We start from the raw sequence: 20,188 nt of genomic DNA on the forward strand, positions 1-20,188 counted from the left end.
TCCAGCTAATTCTGAATAAATGCTGCAAGTTTACAGCTCGCAATTCATTCAATAAAAATTTGATTATTATGGACCTCATCTAATGCAGCGTTTGCATAAAAAAAATGCTAACGGCCGCAACATGCAGCAAGGGTATAAAAATTGATGTACATATGTATGTATAAATCGGTATTTGTTATGGAATAACAAGATGAAAGTACTGGTTTTGCGCCTGAGTCGCAGCCAGAAATGCCCTAACATTTTGATAAGCTTGCAGTGAGAGCAAACTATAGAGCCAAGAAGGTTACAAATTTAGAGGGAGAAGACAGTTCCACTATAATGCAGTCTCTTCCGATACAGTTTCTGTATGTAGACTTTTTTAATAAGTAAAAGCAACCCTTTTTTCGACTTTACCAACACATATATTTACTACAGCGAATATTTTGCAACACTGCGTTAAGCAGATTTCGCCATGATACACAGTATTGCGCAATGGCAACACTTACGCACCATTTTGCAACACCGCTTAAGTAAACTAAAGTAAAGTTAAAACAGCTTGAGAAACTAGTTGCATATGCTTATGTGTTTTCTTCTTTATATTTATGAACTCTTAAACAAATCCCATAGTAAATCGCATATGCCCTAAGTAGAGATAGATAAGTATATTTGCCTGTCTGACTGTCCTGGCCGTCTGTCTTCACTCAAGAAGCGCCAACAGTTGCAGTCTGAGTATTGCTGCCGGCTGCCGCTGCCGGCTGTCAACAGCACCAAGTGGTATGCAACATGTGCAACATTCGAGCAGCGCGAGTTGGAGCGGGGAGCCCGGGGTTAACAGCTCGTCCACAAGTGTCTTCGTCTGCGCCGTTGACAACTGCAACATGAATTTGCGGAATTGAATTGAGTTGCCTGAGCTGCCTCCACCCCCTCGCCTCCTGCCTCACCCTCGCCTCTTGCATGGCTGGTAAATAATAAATGCATTACTTGAGTGCATGCGAAATGGAAATCAAAATGCAAACACTGCCAGATTTTTGCCACTGCTGCGGCATCAAGTGCAGCCGCGCAGTTGTCGATGTCGATGACGATGTGGCACCCCTTGTCAACCCCTCCGCCAATCTGCCCCTCTGCCACATGCTTGGAGCGTTTTGTTTTTGTCTGGCGGCCCGTTAAGTGGAGCCCAAAGTTTCGCATTGCATGCGCATTGTGCGAGTACTGCTGCTGGTTCGGCTGCTGTTGCAAGTATCTGTTGCACGTTCTCAATATGCATTTCAGAATTACAATATGTTGATTGCATTTCGCCAAGGCACGTAGATGAGCCACATGCTCCAAGAACATTTGCTCCCAAGCTCCCCAAGCACATGCACAATGCCAGCATTTCCGGCCAAGGGAAAATTGCGGCCAGTTCTGCGCCGGAGGAGCTGCAGCGGGGCATGTTTCCTCTACTGCGGTTAGTTGGCTTTGCCAGGACTAAATTACTTTATTCTGCTTTATTCTCTTCTTTTGTTAATGTTGTTGTTATTGCCTGGTTGCCTGGGTAATTGATATGGCTTTGTTTTTTGTAAGCTCTATAAGTTGTCGTTTCTATTGTTGCCTTTTTCTGTATTGTTGCAGCCACAACCACAAAGACTGCGCCGCACAATGGCAACAAAAGTCTGGAGTTTTGATTGCAGCATTAAGTTTGCACCCAATTGCGTGGGTCCTTAAAAATTATTAATGAGCACTGCGACTATCATAAATATCATAATATATATACATATATCTGAATACTATTATATCAAACGAATCATGCATTGTCTATAAATCAGCTTTTATTTTCGCCCTTCTTTCGTTGCAGGTAAGTTTCATTTGTTTTCCACCACGACAACTCCTTTCACTTTGTGGCCAGACACAACAACAAAAAGAGACTTTGGCAATTTTGAATTGTGTGAAGGCGTCACGTCAATGTCGTTGAGTCTGAATGGAAATGGAGGATTTGTGGGGTATGGCAGGAGTGCTGCCTGTGGGTATGTTGTTGAAAATTACGATGACTTGTCACACGACGAGCGCGCGCGCTCGTGAATTTAATTTGCTTTCAGTGGATTGTTAGCAAATTAGCACAAATTCTCCTGCATAAATTCCAATTTGCCTATAGCCACAACTTGGGCACTGTCAACTTTGTAACATAGCATCAAAACACACGTAAACAGCATAAACTATAAGCTCCAACTATGACAGCTACTTTACCCCAATGTCAAGAGGGTATTGCTGCTTTTCTCATCAAACTTTTGTCCCTACAGGTGAAATTGCCATATATGTGAAAACTCGATTAGTTTTGTAAGCAAGAAAATTTTACTAGCATACAATCAAGAACGCCTGCCTCCACCTTAATGGCTGGATTTGTAGATTCTGCGTAGATCGTGTATTACTAAAAACAAAGGAAAACCAGAATTTCTGCTCACTTCAATCGATTGCTCTGGAATGGCAATTAGTCTGTTGAATATTTAGATCAGCTACGAACCACAGTATAGCCAGTATATAGTGTAGTCAAATACTAAGCACAACTCTGCGATAACAATCAGTTGATTCATATTCAAAACTCGAATTGAAAAACAGCAACAAGATGAGCAAGAATTTAGAAATCATTTCAGACGCAACCAATAGGAACTACTTGACAATCGAGGGCACTTCTCGCAGCAAAACTGAGTTCCCAAAATATTTAACCGAAGAATTGGTGAATGATGTCTTCCAAGTAATTAAGAAGGATGAAACATATCACACCAAAATTTCCAGCAGTGATTGCCACAGCTATCCTAAGAAAATCTGTAAAAATGATAACGATGATATGGATCCGCGACTCAAATGCTGGAACAAGGTGTTGCGCGAGCGCAAAGTGTTGCAGGACCGAATTGAACGGCACACTGGAAAGCGGTCCGAGGATGTGCTATTCAACCGCCATGCCACCATCGATGAGCAGACCAAGCGGATGCTCCTACGTCTCATGGACTCAGCCGCACGCAGCGAAGGTGTGCCCCCTACCCGGGTCAGGGGTGCGCTTAAAATGCGCCAGCAACCGGAGCTGTGCCGTGAGTTACCCGAAATGCTCGTCACGGAGCCCAAACTGCGACCACTGGAATTTGTGGGCTTGCCAGAGGTAACACAGCTGGAACTGGTCGGCACAATAACGCCGGGCGAGAGTCAATGGCAGCGCTCGGAGGTGTTGGGCGAGCGGCTGGAGGCACAGGCGAAAAACATTAAACGTGTGCTAACATACTGCCCTGAGATAAAAGAGCTGCAGGTCTCATCGCTGCCCAAGCCCCCCGAGGGGCCAACCATAGGCAGCAAGCGGATGGGCGAGGAAATGATGTTCCAAGTATCGACCGAGACAAGCCAGGCAGCAATCCCCGTGATTGAACCTGTCAAAGAGCAGGCACCTCCGCCGCCGCCGCCGGTGGCCGACAAAAGTGACAACAGCGCCGATTGGACCGTTAACAATGTGATCAGAATCAATGGTCAAGCCTTTGGCTTTGGCGACATCAGCGGCGTCCTCAGCGATGAGTTGCTTCTGTACTTCCAGTGCGAACCGATGCATCGGTTGTGCAAGACCATCGTTCAGCTGGAGAACATTGGCACCAAGTTCGTCCAAGTGCGCTGGCAGCAGAGCAGCTTGCAGAATAGGGAGCTGCAGCAGCACATGGTCTTGAACGCGGAATTCATGTTCGACACACAACCCTTTGTGCTGCTGCCCGGCGAGAAGCGACGCATCGATGTCATGTACCAGCCCCTCAGGGTGGGCATTAAGAAGCAGCGCTGGTGCATGAACATGTTACGCTCCCCGTTCTGTGGCGCGCGTCGTCTATATGTACGCTTCCATGGCATCTGCACTCTGCCCGTTTCCCATCGCGAGCGACTCGATCAGGATCAGCGTCGGGTCGTGGACAAGCGCAATCGTCAGGTCACCGAGCGACTGGCTAAATTGCATGCCGAACTGGCGCCCATTGTGGATTGCCCCACATTGAAGTGTCCCTATGAGCGCCCCCTGGACGAGCGTGAACTATTTTCGGCACTAAATCCGGGATTCAAGTGCGAACGTTATGCGGATATGCAGACGCTCAAGGAGCTATATTCGCTGGTCAAAAAGCCGCGTCAGCCAGCCTGGGATTATCACCTGGACACTATGCGCCAGTGCATCTACCAGCACAAGGCTCAGCAACGCGAAACATTACAAAATATTCTGACCGAATTGCTTGGACCCATGCGCTGCAATTCGAATGACTCGTTCGGCGATTATCATTTCAATCTGCATCGCGAACGCTCTTGTTTTCTCTATGTGCGAGGCATTGTGTGCAGCACCATTGAGGAGTGGGAGGCGTTGAGCGAGACCTTGGGCCAGCAGTTTTTCAAGTGTGAGCTCCAGCGCTATGTCAATGATATGGAAGCGAACAGCCAAAAGCTGCCCGTTGATTCAAGCTATGTGGAATGGCTGGTCTCCAGGAAGGTCATGAGTAGCAAGTTTTTTAAGGATGCGCTTTATATACAAACCTATACGCTGATCTGTGATGCCGCCGAGAATATTGTGTCTGCCATCGAGAGTACTGGGAATCTGTGAAACATTTGCTTGTCCCGGATTTAGTGAACATCTAGTTTCCGTTTGTCCTTCAATTCGAATTCGAATATTTGTACTTTTTTTTTTTTTAGAGATTTGTTGTGCCCCCCCTGACTTGCCAAAAAGCAATTCCAAATCAAAATCGTTTACTTAATATAAAAACTACATTTGAGTTTTTCAATGCATTAGGAAAGTATTCATATTTCCACTATATATACATATATCAATCGTAATCAATCATGGTGCCCGAACCGATCGGCCAAACCAAAAAGGATGATCCGAAAATATTCGACACCTTGTACACACCGTTGACATTGGTCAACTTCACCAGCAATGCGCCATCCACAAGGCAATCCCTCCAGGGTCTGGCAATGGGGCAGCTGCAGGCTGGCGCTAGCATGTCCCAATATAGCGAGCGCATTGTGGAGGACATACTGGCCGAGATTTTCGCGGAGCGGCATGGCCAATTTCCCGAAACATCCTCGTCCTGTCACCCAAGCAAAGTTAACCTGTCCAGACCAGCCCCTGAACTGCATGTCGACAAGCGGCTGAAGTACTGGCGTGATATGTTGCAGACACGTCGTCAAATGCAGAAACGTGTAGAACTGCAGACCGGAAAGAGTCCGGAGCAGGTGCTCTTCAATCGCCGCTCAACGCTCGACCATCGCAACAAGGAGACGGTTCGGCGGCTAATGGACTATGCGGAGCGCCTGCGTCCGGAAAAACTGGTGACCAAGCCAATAAGTGCTCTCAAAGAACTGCAGGATCCCTGTACCTGTGAGCTCATCAAACCCATTGATGAGACCTGGCCGCAAGCGGAGAAACAGGGTGCCACGAATGTTGAAATCATTGGACTGCCCGAGGTGACACAGCAGGAACTGCTCGGCGCTGACAGTCGGAAGCTGCGGCACAGCTGGATGAAGTCAGGTGTGCTAGATACGCGCATCGATGAGCAGTTCCGTCGTATATGCAAAGTGCTCGAGTTTTTCCCCGACCTAGAACAGCTGCAGGTGAAGGGCACAAACATAGCCAAGCTGCAGCCCAAGGCAAGAACAGAGCTGCTCCATGAGGAGCAAATCGTCACAATAACGACCAGTACGGAAAATATGGGCTCAGAAGAGCAGCCATACGAGTCCTGGATGGAGGCATTGCTGACGGAGCCCGAACCGGAGCCTGAGCCGCCAGAGATTGGACTCATGGTCAATGGAAAGGAGTATGTTGTGTGTGACAAGCCCTTTACCGAATGCTTCGAGTTACTCACCAAATTCAACTGCGATCCATACCAGAGGCGCATCAAACATGTGCTCAAGCTGAAAAACATTGGCAAGCAGGCGCTGTCCTTCAAATGGTCACAGGGCGTATACTACTACAATCGCGGCTCACTGCTGCTCGCCCAGGACAATGAATTCCTCTTCGACACGGACAACTTTCGCCTCACCTACGGCGAAAGCTATAACCTGATTGTTATGTATCAGCCGCGCAAAGTTAGCATGGCCGTCGAGCTGTGGCGTCTGCAGGTGGAGCCGCGTATCTTTTGTGGCAGCCAGGAGTCGATGCTGCTGCGTTTCCATGGACGATGCAGGCCACCCAGGGAGTACATGGCCAGGCTAAAGGAATTACACTGCATGACCATTGGCAAAGCGAATGAGCTGATGATGAAACAGCTGACGGGCCACCTGGCGGAGCTGGTGCCGCTGATTGAGCCACCGCCCGCCTGTTGTCCCTACGAGCGTACTCTGGATGAGCGCGAGGTGTTCAACTCCCTAAACCCTGGCTACAATTGCATGCGCTTCGATGATCTGGAGGTGCTTAAGAGCATGCACAAGCATCTGAAGAAACCACGCGAGCCACACTGGGACCTGCGCCTGGACACCATCAAGATGTTCATCATGCGCATCGAAAGCTTGCCGGAACGTGAGGAAATGTTTGGTAGCCTGATGGTCATACTGGAATCTGTGCAAGGAACTTCCCTTAGCCTGGAGTGCGCAGATCGCTTGAATGAGCAGAAGCAACGAACCAGATTTATTTATGTACGTGGCGCCATTTGCAATGGCATCGAGGAGTGGGAGGATTTGGTCTCTATTATCGAGGAATCTTACTACAAACCCGAGCTGCGACGCTACTATATCCAACTAATGGAAGAGGCCGAAGAGGATGGCGAGGATTTGAATGTGGCAACAACCAAAATTGATTTTTCCCAAATCGACATCAATCAGATTGAAAGCTATTTCGATAGCAAGACCTCCGCTGCCGTCATTAAGAAGTTGCATCGCTCCAAATACTTTCGCGATGCCCTCTACATTCAAACCTACTCGCATCTGTGCAACATGGCAGAGAATATTGTTTCGATCATTGAGAGCACCGATGTGGTGCCCACTTGAAGTTCTGGTCAAACGCAACTGTCAAGACTATTTGAAATTTCTTGTTTTTAGAAGCCACAAAAACTAATCCGTTAGCAAAGATTCCTAAGAAAGCAATCGAATTTATATTTCTTGATTAGATTCCAATCAGTGCTCTTCTATTTTATGTATATACTTACTTCAAGAACGTCGAGTGTCTCTCTTCTTCACTTGATTACTTGTCATTTTAATGTTCTATAGCCGACACATATGTAACACGATACTGCAAATTTTTAGCCTTAGTAAAGCATTTGAGGTGGCATTGAATAAACACTCTGGTTTCATGACAAATCTACTCAACAACCACGAATCATCGACCACGGATATAAATGATGGCAGTCATTTCATCAATAAAATCGTAGATGACATATTTCAGCTGCAGCAATGTCATTACGAGGAATCTGAATCCCAGCCGGAGCTGCAGTCAACTCTACGCTCAACGCCAGGCTTTGTGGACAGGCGCTTGAAGTACTGGAAGGACATGATACGTCAGCGTCGTGCCCAGCAGCTAAAACTGTGCCAGGCCACGGGTAGAGAGCCGCAGCAGCTGCTCTTCAACGTGAGCAATCGGGAGGAGCATAGCGTCAAGCGCATTCTGGATCACATTTCGCGCAAGGAACACTGCACAACAATATCTGGGCTGGCTGTGGATCCTATGGAGGTTACCTTTGCCAAGCAACAAGACTACGTTGAGATTGTGGGACTACCGAAAAAGGTTAGCTTTGAGGTGGATGGCACCGTGTGCACAAGGAGAAGCTGGTGCGATTCACAGTTGCTTGTTAGCCGCTTGCTGGAAAAGGAAGCAGACATTAAAAAGGTGGTGGAGTATTGTCCAGAAATCGATAAGCTCGAGGTAATCGGCAAGAATCTTTGGCTAAGGCAGCCCTGCGAGCGTCTATCTGGTCATACAATATCCATGGTAACGCCAGCTGGGTTGTCGGAGCGTGCCTTAGAAAGATCGATAGATAGCAACTCATCTTTAAAGCTGAAGCCGACTTGTACCTCGAAGCTGGCATTGCTCATCAATGGCACCACCTACCGCCGATATCGGCCGGAATATTCGCCCATACTAGAGCGCAGGTTCGTTTGCAATCCCTACGAGCGCAGCCTGCGCACTATTATGCGCATCGAGAACAATGGCCAAGAGGCAGTCAACTTTAGCTGGATTCGCGCTGAGTTTTTTGCCTACAACAATACACTTTTCAATTCGCCCAACGAGGTATTTGTCTTCGATACGGAACCCTTTCTGCTGCGACCAGGCGATGTGCGTGAGGTCTCGGTGCTCTTCCGTCCCAGCAAGGTGGGCATTGTGAAGCAGCGCTGGTTCCTCAAAACCTATCCGCTTATTTTCTTTCGATGTCCCTGCGCCCTGACTCTAAACATGCATGGCAGATGCACACCCCCACAGGAGTATCTACAGTTGATAGAAGAGTTTATGCAACCAACGATACGAGATTGCCGAGGGTCGACTTCACCGCAACTATTGCGGTCTCTAACATCACTGAAGGCGCCACGGACTCTAATCCCGTTCGTCAGGGAGCTGGAGGAGAGCGAGGCTTTTAATCGGCGCAACGTAGGCTTCCACTGCAAGCGCAACAGCGAAATTGAGGGCTTAAAAAAATTCTTCTACCTGGTTCGACCAAATCTATGCAACTTGGAATGGGATTACAGTGTAAGCATGCTAATTGAATTGGTCTGCTCCAAGGAGGATGAGCGGCTGCGGGTCGATCTTTTCGAGCAGCTGCAGCTGCTGCTGTCGGAGCTGCGCGGCCGCACAACGCCGCTCAGCCTGAGCGATGCCCCAACCAAGCTAAAGGAACGCCAGCGCACCAGATACATATATGTGCGTGGCATCATATCCAATAGCATCGAGTTGTGGGAGCAGAAGATTTGGGCGCTGTCCGCACAAATGCGCAAGCTTGCCGAGCACCGAAAGCAACCAGTTGGTTCCCGGGGACAGAGCCAGCTCCTAGACTCGAAATCATTTCGAGATTCAATTTATATGTACACCTACTATCAGCTATGCGACGTTGCCGAAAATATTGTCTCTGTTATTGAGAGCACTGAGCAGGTCTAGACATAAATTAACATTCGACCCAAATACTGAATTACTGAATAAAAAAATAACAAAAAAGAAAATATTTATATAAACACATGAACACACATTAATAGAGCACAATGTTAAATATAAATCGCTTTGAGTCTATGCTAACGTCGGTGCAGGCGGAAAACTATGTCAGCAAGGCCAACACATTTTCGCTCAAGTCGCTTAACACATTGGAAGTATTTGAGCAAATCGGTGAGCTAAAGCAAGTTACCCCGAACGATGGGAAGGTAATGGTCGATGAGATTGTCGATGGGATCTTTGATCGCCGAAAAGGCATGGCTAACATCTCAAGTTCGCGATGCTCGATCAGTGAGGAATTCAGAGATTCGGAGGAAATGGATAAACGCCTCAAGCATTGGCAGGACACCTTGCGTGATCGTGCCCGAATGCAGGATAAAATATCACGTAAGACCGGTCGCCGGCCCGAGGAGATGCTCTTCAATATGCCCATTACTGTGGAACAGCGTGACAAGGGCACCATCCAGCGTTTGATGGACTATGCTACTCGCCTGAATCCCATTACTCAGAAGGAGAAACAATACGGCGTGCTGCCCGGACACTATAATGAGGAGCAATGCGTCTGTATTTCGGAGGTGCGGGAGACGGTGCCCAGAGCGGAGCGGGTGGGTGAGGCTAATGTGGAAATAACTGGACTAACCAATACTACGAAAAGGGAAATACTTGGCTCCAAGCACGATGTGAATTCACGTAAGATGAAGGATCGCAGCAAATGGCTAAACTCTGAGGTGCTGGAAGAGAGCATCGAACAAAAGGCTAAGGATATTAAGCGTGTGTTGGAATACTTTCCGGACTTGGACAACCTAGAAGTAGTTGGCAATAATCCTCTGGCAGAAATCAAATGGGAGCACGACTCGGATATAGATCTAGTGCGCAAGCAGTCAATCTTTTCCATAAGCAGCATAACCGACAACGCTAGCCTGAATGAGCAGAAAGTCGAGGAAAAAGAGGAAAAAGAGGAAAAAGAGGAAATACCATCTTCCCTGTTGATTTTCGAGCCGGCACCCATTAACATTGGCCTAAAGATCAACGAGCGGACATTTATTATGAATGATCGACCCTCGTACAATATGGAAGTGAAGGTATATTTTGAATGTACACCCTTTGATCGCCAAATGAAGCAAGTGCTGCGCCTTGAGAACATTGGTCGTCGGGTCCTCGTTTGCGAATGGCAGGCAATGGATGTACATAAGCGTACTTTAAAGGTGTTTAACTCATGTACCGCCTGCTTCTATTTTAATCACAGCAGAGTAAAGATTCTACCAGGCGAAGTGCACGTCATCAATGTCCTCTTCAATCCACACACGGTCTTTTCACGCAAACAGCGCTGGGAGCTGAAAATCTTTCCGAACATCTTTTGCAGCCGTCGCAATTCGGTCATCTTGCAGATGTACGGCAAGTGCGTGCCGCCGCCGGAGTACCTGCAGAAAATCAACAGGCAGCTACGGAAGGTGGTCGACAAGGCCAATGATGAGGCACTCAAAAGTCTGGTTACCCACCAAGCGGAGCTGGTGCCACTGATAACGCCGGATGAGCGCGTGTGTCCCTATGAGCGGGCTTTTGATGACCGCGAGGTGTTCAATTCCCTGAATGTGGGCTACCATTGCGAACGCTTTGATGATCTCGAGGCGCTGCGCGTTTTACACAACGTCTTAAAGCTGCCACGTGAGCCGCCCTGGGATCTGCGCTTGGAGACCATCAAGCAGCTCATAATGCGCATGCCCGAGGTGAAGAAGCGTAAGGTTTATTTTCAGATCTTTCTCGGCATGCAGGAGCCGCTCTTCTGCAGCACCGATGCGGCCCTAACCCGCTTCGAGCACAATAGCGAACGGGAAAGATCGCGTTTAATATACGTTCGCGGATGCATTGGCAATGGCATCGAGGAGTGGGAGGACCTGATGCTTTCCCTGGAGCAAAGCTGCTTCAAATCGGAGCTGGCCCTCTTCTATGCACAGCTCGCCAAGGAGTCGAAACCAGAGGAGCATGGCTCCTCCGATGAGGAAGAGACCAAGCCATGGCGTCTTCAGCTAAAATATCGGCAGCCTGAGGTGTATGTACTTAAAACAATGCGTGGCAAAAAGTACTTTAGGGACTCGCTCTATATTCACACCTACACTCAGCTCTGCGACATGGCCGAAAATGTGGTATCCGTTATCGAGAGCACCGAGTATATTTAGTCGCCAGCTTTGTGGCATTTTGGCTGATTTCTTGTGGCACCTTAAGTGGCTTCTGCTACTCTAGGCAGAACTGCTGGACTGCAGTTGTTCCCAACAAAATTGTAGCATACGCTCGAGTGTTCACTGTAACAAAAGGAGATATGCAACAGTTTCTTATGAGACACGTGTTGCATGTGAGACGATCCGAAGGTCGGCATACTTTTGGATGTCATGCGCATAAATTGCTAGTTGTTCTAATAAAGTCGTTTTTTCTTTTATACAATGCGGACAATTTTCACCTCCAATTGAAAAACACGTGTTTTTCTAAACAACTCGACCTAATTTTTTTATATTGAATTAATATCTTTTGTTTTCATAAGCACACAAGAAAACGCCTCTTTAAATCGAACTTATTTATGCATTGGGCTACACTCCCCGTGGAATAGACGTCTATTGATTGCCAGACACAAGAAATCTATTAGCCTGACTTGGCAGTGGAAAACTATTTCATGGCAAAGGACACACCTGTGTCCTACTATTCCGCCTGGGCGCTAACTTTAGCCATTATTACGACGTTTTATGGGCAACAGAATTGCCCATTTTCGTTTAGACGGCCCCTGAGTACTGTGGTGCCTGGCTACGGGCAAAGCACTTTAATGGCTGTTGCAAATGTTGCCCACAGAAAAGTTTCCCATTTTGCCCAGTTTGTGGGCGGTCCCGCTGTTCGATTTCAGCTACTTTGCATTGATTTGATGACACTTTGGGGGTTATTTTATTTGGCTAATAAACGCTCCCACCACGCCGATTGCGTGTCAAAAAGTTGTCCGCACATTTGCCGCTGCTCATTTGGCATTTGGTTCCAGTTGCTGCGCATCGTTGGTGTCTGTTGAAATGTGTCGACTAACGAGGCTATTATGTTTGCAATTAGCCAAATTGATTTTGTGATAGCAACCCCATCGCATACGCTAAGCTAACCTATATTAGTTATATGCCACATTTAATACGCATTTAATTTGATTTTTTTATTGCAGGTAAGCCGACCGTAGATTCCTTATTCTATTGTTACATGTACTGGGTAAGTGTCTTTTGGGGCTCCCCCAGGCGCCAGCTTCACACGCTGCAGCGCTCTTTGAAGTCTCGCTCATAAATCACAAGTCAATGCTCGGAAAAAAGAGCAAACATTTCCGCTCTCGTTCGCATTGTTTGATCCCTAATTAACCCACAGACCGCAACAAACCATCAAGCGCTAATGTCGTACACAACTTAATGACCGGCCAGCGTCGGCCTCTTGTGGCACACACATATTGACCAAGTAACTGGCATTATTATGCTCAATATGCGGTCTTGGGAAATGCAAGTGACCTTGAACTTCTTGCCTACTCTAATTAACATGTACTTATGTAGAGACACATTGAGATTTTTTTTAATTTCGCATAGTTTGCACAATTTTAAGAATATCAGTATCATTTGGGCGACAATCGCGTGATGGCTAGACGGTTAGCTGTTAATCTCTCGGATCTTGAAAGACTTTTCAGCTCTCAGCAAATTCAGAAATTCATTTAAAATGCGACCCAAAAATATTTATACCCATTCATTATAAAGTAAATTATGGGTATCTTGATATAAAGAAAATTTGATTAAAATATTTATTTTTATTTAAGCTAAAATGTTAATTTCAAAAAGTGTTGCATCTCTTAGGCGCTTTTGAAGCTGTAGCGCCATCTAGCGTTCGTGATCACATTTCGCATACTTAGCCCGACAACAGCCATATCAGTTATTGGGTTAACAGTGCACTTACTTAACGTTCACATATAGCTTGTCACAAACAAATGAAATGCAGAAAAATAATTTGTTGATTCCAATTAATTAAAAGAGACTAATTCAACAGAATTAAGATTTGGGCAAACATTAATTATAAGAATTGTGCATTACGTATAGTGCAGCCTAAAAGCATGCAACAATTAATTTAACAGCACTGAGAGCTCATGCTTCTTTCTTAACATTCGTCGCATGTGCGACTGCGCAGTTTGAGAGCGACAGCGAACGCGAACGGTTTGCACCTGTTGCCAGCGCGCATCGTTGTTGTCATTGTGAATCGGGTCCCCGGGGTCGATCCCGCTTCAAGTTTGTCGTGCGCCAGATCTGTCGTTTACCGTTGCCGAGTGCCAAAGTTTAACAGAATAGCAGCATAACTGCGTTACGGATATAAAAGCAACGCGCAGGAATTACGTCTAACCGAACCCACAATCACAATAATCCCGCCCATAAAGCGGGCCAGTGCGGTTCCAAAGGATAAGCAAAAAGTTGCGTTTCCAAAGCTTAACAAAAAGCCGATCCAGTTCTCGAGTTCGCTGACGGCATGGATAAGCCGCTCAGCAGCGCGGCAAAGTGTCAAAAGGTGCGTCGTTCGGTGTCTACATTGTCAACAGTGCGATACACAACACGAGAAAAAAAATGATTTATAAAAAAGGTTCACATAAGATATTACAAAAAAAAAATATTAATAAAAAACTGAAATGAAATTCGAAACTTATTTGAAATGCCAAGCACAGGCGTCGCTGCGGCTGGCTTAACGACTTTTTGTGTGCGTTTTTTTTTTTTTTTTTTGGTTTTGTCTTTATCAGCGCGCCGAGAATCGAGCGATCATTATGAAATTTGATGTGCGCAAACGAATGAGTTAGGCAACGAACTTGAGACAGCATCAACTTAATGGCCATTCATAAAGGCCATGCCACATTAAGCGCAACGTCAGCGCACTTTATTTGATTTATTTTTGATGCATCTCGCGCACTTTCACCACGCTCAGCGCTGCAAATGAAGTCATAACCAAATAAGCCAACCAGCTGGACAGCGCCATAAAAACTACTTAAAGCCACACACACTCGCACACACACTTGTACAGCCTTATAAGTCAGCTGAATAGTTGCAAATAATTTGATTATTGGCGGCGGCTTTCTCTATGCAGCTTCTGATCCAATTACGTGCGTCCAAAATACACCCACAAGCCAACTGCAATGACATGGCTCTAACATGGCTGCAATGTGTCAACAATGGCTTGTTAGCCCAGCAGCCATTGACATGTGTGTGTGTGTGTGTGTGTGAGTGTGTACACACACTGTGTGTGGGCTGCTGCGAAAAAACATGTTAAGACCTGGTACACCTTATTGACAAGCAGCGCAATGTAACTTTTCGATCCGACTGTAACTCGACTCGTGTGTGGGCGCTCTGGTTGTTAAATTATCTGTGATTTCTAATTGCCTGACATGCCAATTAATGTGTATGTATGTGTGTGTGTGTATGGCAGGCGCTTTATTGGGTTAAATGCCAAAGCGCTTGCTGCCAAAGCGCTTGCTGCCCCAACGCATAAACTGAAGCGAGAGTGTTAAATGCAGCCGCTGCCAATACACTCATTGGCTATGCAGACGCAGCTTCTGGCGGGCAGGCCGTAACGCCTTAATTAAAACTGGCAACTGTGGATGCTACCATTTTCTGCGCAGCAAAAAAGCTTTTTTAATTAAAACTAGACGCAACAGCAGCAGCAGCAGCAGCCGCAACTGGTGTCTATTTGATTGACAAGCGGAACTGGTAGCATCAGCGGAGTGGTTGGGGGATTGGGGGGCGGGGCAGGCTCAACTAACCAAGATACAGGTTAATTGTGTCCATTTAGCTAGACGACGCCAGAGGAAAGTGCCAAGGCAGCGTCAGCTGGCCTGCAATTTGCGGCCATATTTTATGATTACGCAGCAGCGGCCGAACACCAACTAAATTTGTTGTTGCGCCTTTTTTGGCCACAAAATTCTTTTCGCTTTGGCGTTAATTATGCAGCAGCGGCTGCTGCAGCCGCCGGCCGAAATCAAAAACAACAACTGTTGTTTATGGCCACAAATGCTTAACAGGCAATTACGGCTAAGTTTTTCTCCCCCCCAATTGCTGGCTGTGTTAATTTGTTAGTTTCACGCAATTGTCAGAGCGTAAACACTGTTCGTGGCTTTAATGTGCACAGATTTATTACTAACGCCTCACAAAACACACACAACAATCGAAACATTTTACAGTTATTTATAGATTTAGCATAACAAAGCACATGAGCTGGATGTGTGTTGGTGTGTGTTGAGTGTGTGTCATGTTGTGTGCGATGTTTAGAGTGGGTCAACAACCGTTTAACAGCAGCGCGTCTCGTAGTAGCATCAGCATCAGTCAAGTTCGTTGCCTAAGTCTTTCGTTGGGGCGCATTCCTTCAGCCATAGCAATTTTTATAGAAATGTCTACGGAACATTTTTATCTTTTTTGGCAACTGAAATGATTGTGGCGCATTAATCATTTACATATCAGAAATGTTTTTATGCCTTTTTCGACGCTAATTGAGCGCGTCTTTTTTGGATTTTTTTTTTTTTTGTTTTGGCCAGCACGCAATTAGCCAAATATTGTTGTATCTTTTGTTGTCGTGTTAGCAAATCTCGCATAAGCCTGCGCATGCCTAGTCCCATAAATCATAAAGAGTGGCCAAAAGCTGCTCGTAAATTAATTAGGCAACATTACGACTATTTAAATGAGGAAGTTTCTGCTTATGACCGCTAATGATCGCCGCTCTGTTTGAGCCAGTTGCTGAGAATGGGCGCAAACGCTGTGATAAATGATAGTGCAGTCAGCTTGAAATAGTTGCCGTTGCCTCAATTGCCTAGCCTGACCGCGCATGCATGCAACCAGCATCATCATCATCATCATCATCGTCAGCCACAACATCATTATCGATATGCTGCGCAATTGTAACTGTCAAGCTGTCCGCTCGCGTTAGCGTGCAAATCATCTTTGCAATAGATAACAACTGGTTCACAGCCATCATCGCTCTGGGCGATCGGCTTGTGCCGATTTCGATGCCAATCTGTAAATGGAGCAAACGCTGTATTTTGATTGCATTTGACATACAACACGTACAGCCCGTCTCTCTGCAGATAAGACACGACTGGCTTTTAATTAAAGCGCAGCCAAGCAACCAACAACCAGCCGAACGCCCACGCCCACAGTAGGTGTGACTTTCATTTAAGTTTTTCTTTTTCTTCTTAATTTTTTATTTATTTTTTTTTTTGGCATTTGCATTGCCTGTGCGCAGTTCAATGCAATTAAATTTCCATCGTATGACAGCAAATTCATTTAAAAGCCAATCAATTTGCCAGACAAAAAATAACAATAATAAAAAAAAAAAAAACAAAGAAAACAGACACATTTTGCACTCCGGCAACAGCTTAATGATCGACCCGGAGCCCAGCAGCCATTAGCCGAGGCGTTAGATATTTATCGGGCTCAATGAAATATGAGACAGCAGCAGCTAGACAATGGCTCATTAGAGCGCCTAGAATGGGCTAAGACTTTTAGGCTAAAACTTGTTTTCTGTGCTGCTTAAAAGCATTTTGGTTTTTTCACTTGGACTCAAATCTGTGGTTAAACTGTGTTATTAGAATTTCCACAGCCTTAGACGAGAGAGTGTGTCTAAATTATAGTTGAGGCTGCCACATAAAATATACAAACAAGTTAATCCATTAGCGGGCGCGGTCATCATCATCCACTGCCGCCGTCGCTGCTGCTGTGGCACTTGACGTGCAACAACAACAAGAAGAGCATCAAGTTGTTGCTAAGCTTACAGTTATAACTGGTAAATCGTATATTGTAGCGCCTGTTATTAAAGCTACATAGCTCGCTTTGTACGCTCCTCATTCGTATGCTAATATCGAATATGTGTCAGCTAGCTGCTGCTGACTTTGATCCACACGTTGAAAATTATGATCTTTACCATTTATAATTTACAGTTCTCATCCGCAGAGGTCGCAGCTAAATGAGTTGTCTGCAGCGGCTTTCTATGCGATGACTTAACTCAAAGAGGCTTGTGGGCATTGTCTGAGATTTTTGATAACACAATTTCAAAAAAAATAAAAAAAACCAAATATACTTGAGTGCGGCTTTCACATGCTGCTTACCAAGAATTTCAGTTTGCGGTTGGCTTTTCGGATTCTTTTGGTTTCTGTAGAGCGGCTTCTGTATATCTTTGTGGCCGTGTAGCCATGTAGCCATGGCATGTGGGCGTCCTAGACAACGGCAACAACAAAAGGGCGTTTATTAGTTCAAAGTCGTGCACAGGCGTGGGCCAAATGCTGCAGATACTCCAAGATGTCCTAGATAAAGAGAAGCGCAGATTTCCGGCTTACTGTTGGCCAGTTGAGTGAACCCTCAATTTTGGCCAACAATTTCCGGCTCAGTTCGTAATGGCTAACTGACCTGGCCAGCGGCATAAGCGTTGCACACAAAAGTAAACCAAGACAAAGCAATTGACTTTTTAACCCGCATTGCTGCAAATTAACAGCTGCAATTGCAGCAAATATGCATAAATAACAATCAAATTAATTGCCCGCCTGCCAGTCTGTCTGGCTGCATTTTCCACGCAATTTTTCCTGAAAGAGACAGAAAGAGACGGAGAGAGAGTGAGAGAGGGGGGAGAGCAAAAAAGTGCCGGCAGCATTGAAAAGTTGGCAACTTGACAAATGTTGCAATGCAATAAAATCGTAAGAAAATAAAAATAATAATAAAAGTAGTCATAATAAAAGGCAGCATAAAACTAGACAAGGCAATTGCAGCTAGCTGATTGATGGCAGCGCCGCCAGCAATAACAGCAGCAGCAACAGCAACAACGCCAGCAACAGTTGCTGCCAATTTAGCCAGGCTAGTGTCAGTCGAGACAGGGCTGACTGACTGTCAAAAAGGCAACTGCCAGTCAGAATGCAAATGCCCGTTTTGACTACATATCGCAGTGTTGCCTGCAGCATCTGCTGCGATTCCAATCAATTAGCTGCTTGCTGTTGTTCTTGTTGTTGTTGCTCTTGTCTCGGCCATTGGGTCAAGTCGATATTCAATAGACTATCGTATTTTATTGATAAATTATGCGCTGACTATCGCGACACCGATCGCGTCGCTTACACATGTCCGTGCTTGTGTATCAATAAATACTAACGGTAATTGCAGTCTACAGAGAATACCCCCACCTCTCACTCTCCTGGTCTCTCTCTCTCTCTAGTCAGCTCTCTTAAGTCTCGCGATCGCACACAACTTCCCATCATGTTGGCTTTGGCCTCGCCGGAAGTCTTTGTGCGGCAAATACTTAAGTCTCTTGGGTTTTTGTTTGTCTCATGTTGTTGTTGTTATTGTTGTTGTTGCAACACTCGACTTCATTTAGTTGTTCAGACCAGGCTAGGTTATAACAACTGTATCATTAAATTGGTAACACATTAGATTCAACTTTCATACCGGATAACCTATATTTTGTATTATTTTATTTAATTATTGTTTTAGCTGCAAGCGCTGTTTCACATTTTCCCAAATGGGGCCTGCTCTTTAGAAACTAGCGGAAATTATTTCAATGCGGCTATTTCCAGAGGAAATCTTTACGGGCCAGCAGTAAAAGTTGGCTTGGGGTATTAATTAATGAAGAGGAGATACTGGCGAGTCTGCCAAAAGTTTCACAAGGATCTGTTGAAGGTTGCTTTAATGAAAGATCTGCAAATATAATAATATTCACGCCTATTTCAATTAACCCAGATCTTTGATCTCTCTTCCGCTATCTCGCTTAAATTGAGATTTAAATTCCAGAAATATTTCTTAGGAATTCCTTTTTTTAAGAGACTTCATTCACACAACATATAACTGTTTAAAGCGTATCAGTGTTTCGGTTTCGTTGCCGAGCTCCCTCAAAGCAGTTGCATTTTATGATTATTGTGTGATCGCGTTTTAATCACATGCAATTGAACCAAGTTGAGAGTTGGAGCTGACTCTAAGCTTTAGTGGCACATGTGAAAGATGGCCAAGTGCGGCATTTCTTTGCCTTGAACGGGTTTGCTGCACCGCTTGCTTGCCAGAGCTAATCACACCCGCAGCTCCATCTCCAGTTGAGACTTTGACTGGGACTGGGGCTTCTAACTGCGGATCACTCTGCACTGCCCACATTCTCATCGCGTGCTGCGGTTTTCTTTGGCTGTTTGGTTGCAACCAAACATTGTTGTGGCAAGCGGCAGTTGTTTGGCTGGAAATCATCTTCATTTCTGTTCTTTTACCGGAAGCCAAATGCCAGTTTCTGGTTTGTTTATGTAGGCGGCGTCCAGTTATGATTGCATTTGCTCCACTAGTTGTTCTTTATAATTCAATTATGTGCACGTATGCCAGGCAGGCACAGATACATAGAGTATGTGTGTATGTTTTTGTGTATTAGTTCTGAGTGCATTTCAGTGCAATTAAGTCACATGCGGTAGGCTAGTTCAGAATGAAATTGGGGTTGCGACAGGCTTAGAAAGAGCATTTAGCTGTACTCTGGCAAAATTCGAATTTAATTAACTATTAATATAATTATTAAAAGTCAAATTAAAAAACTAGTTCAAAAAGTCGAACACATCGAAATTCGATGCAATTTGAAATATAGTTTTATACTTTCATAAACAACAATTGTTTAAATAATTGGAATCTAAATGGCGCCATACATTTATTAGGTAGGAGTACATGAAATTTGTTTATAATAACTATATTTTGTTTCCACAAATGCATAAATTTAGAAGCCATAAATCTAGAAAATAGCTTTAATCTGTCAATTCGCGTAGCTCAAAGACAGAGCGAAGAAATAATCAACCCCGTGTATCACAGCTTTTTCACAGTCAGACAGCTTTAAATAACTATTAAATAATACAAATCGGTTCACTTTTGACTATGTTATGGAATCTTGACTATTTTCTGATGCACTTGTCAGGCAGCAGACATATTTCTATTGTGTTTAGCTTCAATATTGATGGACAGCTGTGTGTCAAACCTATTTTATATCGTATTCACATGCAGCTTACACACACTTTGAGGCAGCAGCAGCTTGCGGCTGCTGCATTCATAACTTCAAGATAATGCCAATAATATAAGCTGGATCCAT

The 20,188-nt window shown here is 45.2% G+C and overlaps 5 protein-coding genes across 8 annotated transcripts in view; all 5 read left to right on the plus strand.

The window, feature by feature from the left end:
* Positions 1-20,188, plus strand: part of pk (prickle) — a 70,601-nt gene that overhangs the window by 28,664 nt on the left and 21,749 nt on the right. The window contains exon 1 of one of the 3 annotated variants that reach the window (XM_070210403.1): positions 12,884-13,636. The exons of the other annotated variants lie outside the window; for them this stretch is intronic. The gene's annotated coding sequence lies outside the window, so the exon portion shown is untranslated. Of the gene's footprint in view, positions 1-12,883; positions 13,637-20,188 lie in introns of those variants that run through there. 3 annotated transcript variants of the gene reach the window in all.
* Positions 2,532-4,561, plus strand: LOC6636509 (uncharacterized). The gene has a single exon (XM_002059953.4). It carries the CDS (start codon positions 2,576-2,578, stop codon positions 4,559-4,561), a length of 1,986 nt encoding a protein of 661 aa, XP_002059989.2. The 5' UTR covers positions 2,532-2,575.
* LOC6636510 (uncharacterized) lies at positions 4,798-7,035 on the plus strand. The gene has a single exon (XM_002059954.4). The coding sequence runs from the start codon at positions 4,798-4,800 to the stop codon at positions 6,937-6,939; it is 2,142 nt and encodes a 713-aa protein (XP_002059990.1). The 3' UTR covers positions 6,940-7,035.
* On the plus strand, positions 7,148-9,034 carry LOC6636511 (uncharacterized). Its single transcript, XM_002059955.4, has one exon. The coding sequence runs from the start codon at positions 7,148-7,150 to the stop codon at positions 9,032-9,034; it is 1,887 nt and encodes a 628-aa protein (XP_002059991.2).
* Positions 9,033-11,521, plus strand: LOC6636512 (uncharacterized). Of its 2 annotated transcripts, XM_032436797.2 has the most exons (2): positions 9,033-11,132; positions 11,203-11,521. In XM_032436797.2, exons 1-2 carry the CDS (start codon positions 9,136-9,138, stop codon positions 11,321-11,323), a joined length of 2,118 nt encoding a protein of 705 aa, XP_032292688.1. In that variant the 5' UTR covers positions 9,033-9,135; the 3' UTR covers positions 11,324-11,521. The 2 variants fall into 2 exon arrangements, with proteins under 2 accessions (XP_032292688.1, XP_032292687.1); XM_032436796.2 differs by having other exon boundaries at positions 9,034-11,521.

Source organism: Drosophila virilis, chromosome 5, assembly GCF_030788295.1.
Source record: "Drosophila virilis strain 15010-1051.87 chromosome 5, Dvir_AGI_RSII-ME, whole genome shotgun sequence".
Lineage (NCBI taxonomy): Eukaryota > Metazoa > Arthropoda > Insecta > Diptera > Drosophilidae > Drosophila > Drosophila virilis.

Excerpts from the sequence above, each read along its gene's own strand:
- LOC6636511 (XM_002059955.4), top strand. The coding sequence starts at position 7,148 with ATGTTCTATAGCCGACACATATGTAACACGATACTGCAAATTTTTAGC.
- LOC6636510 (XM_002059954.4), top strand. The coding sequence starts at position 4,798 with ATGGTGCCCGAACCGATCGGCCAAACCAAAAAGGATGATCCGAAAATA.
- LOC6636512 (XM_032436796.2), top strand. The coding sequence starts at position 9,136 with ATGTTAAATATAAATCGCTTTGAGTCTATGCTAACGTCGGTGCAGGCG.
- LOC6636509 (XM_002059953.4), top strand. The coding sequence starts at position 2,576 with ATGAGCAAGAATTTAGAAATCATTTCAGACGCAACCAATAGGAACTAC.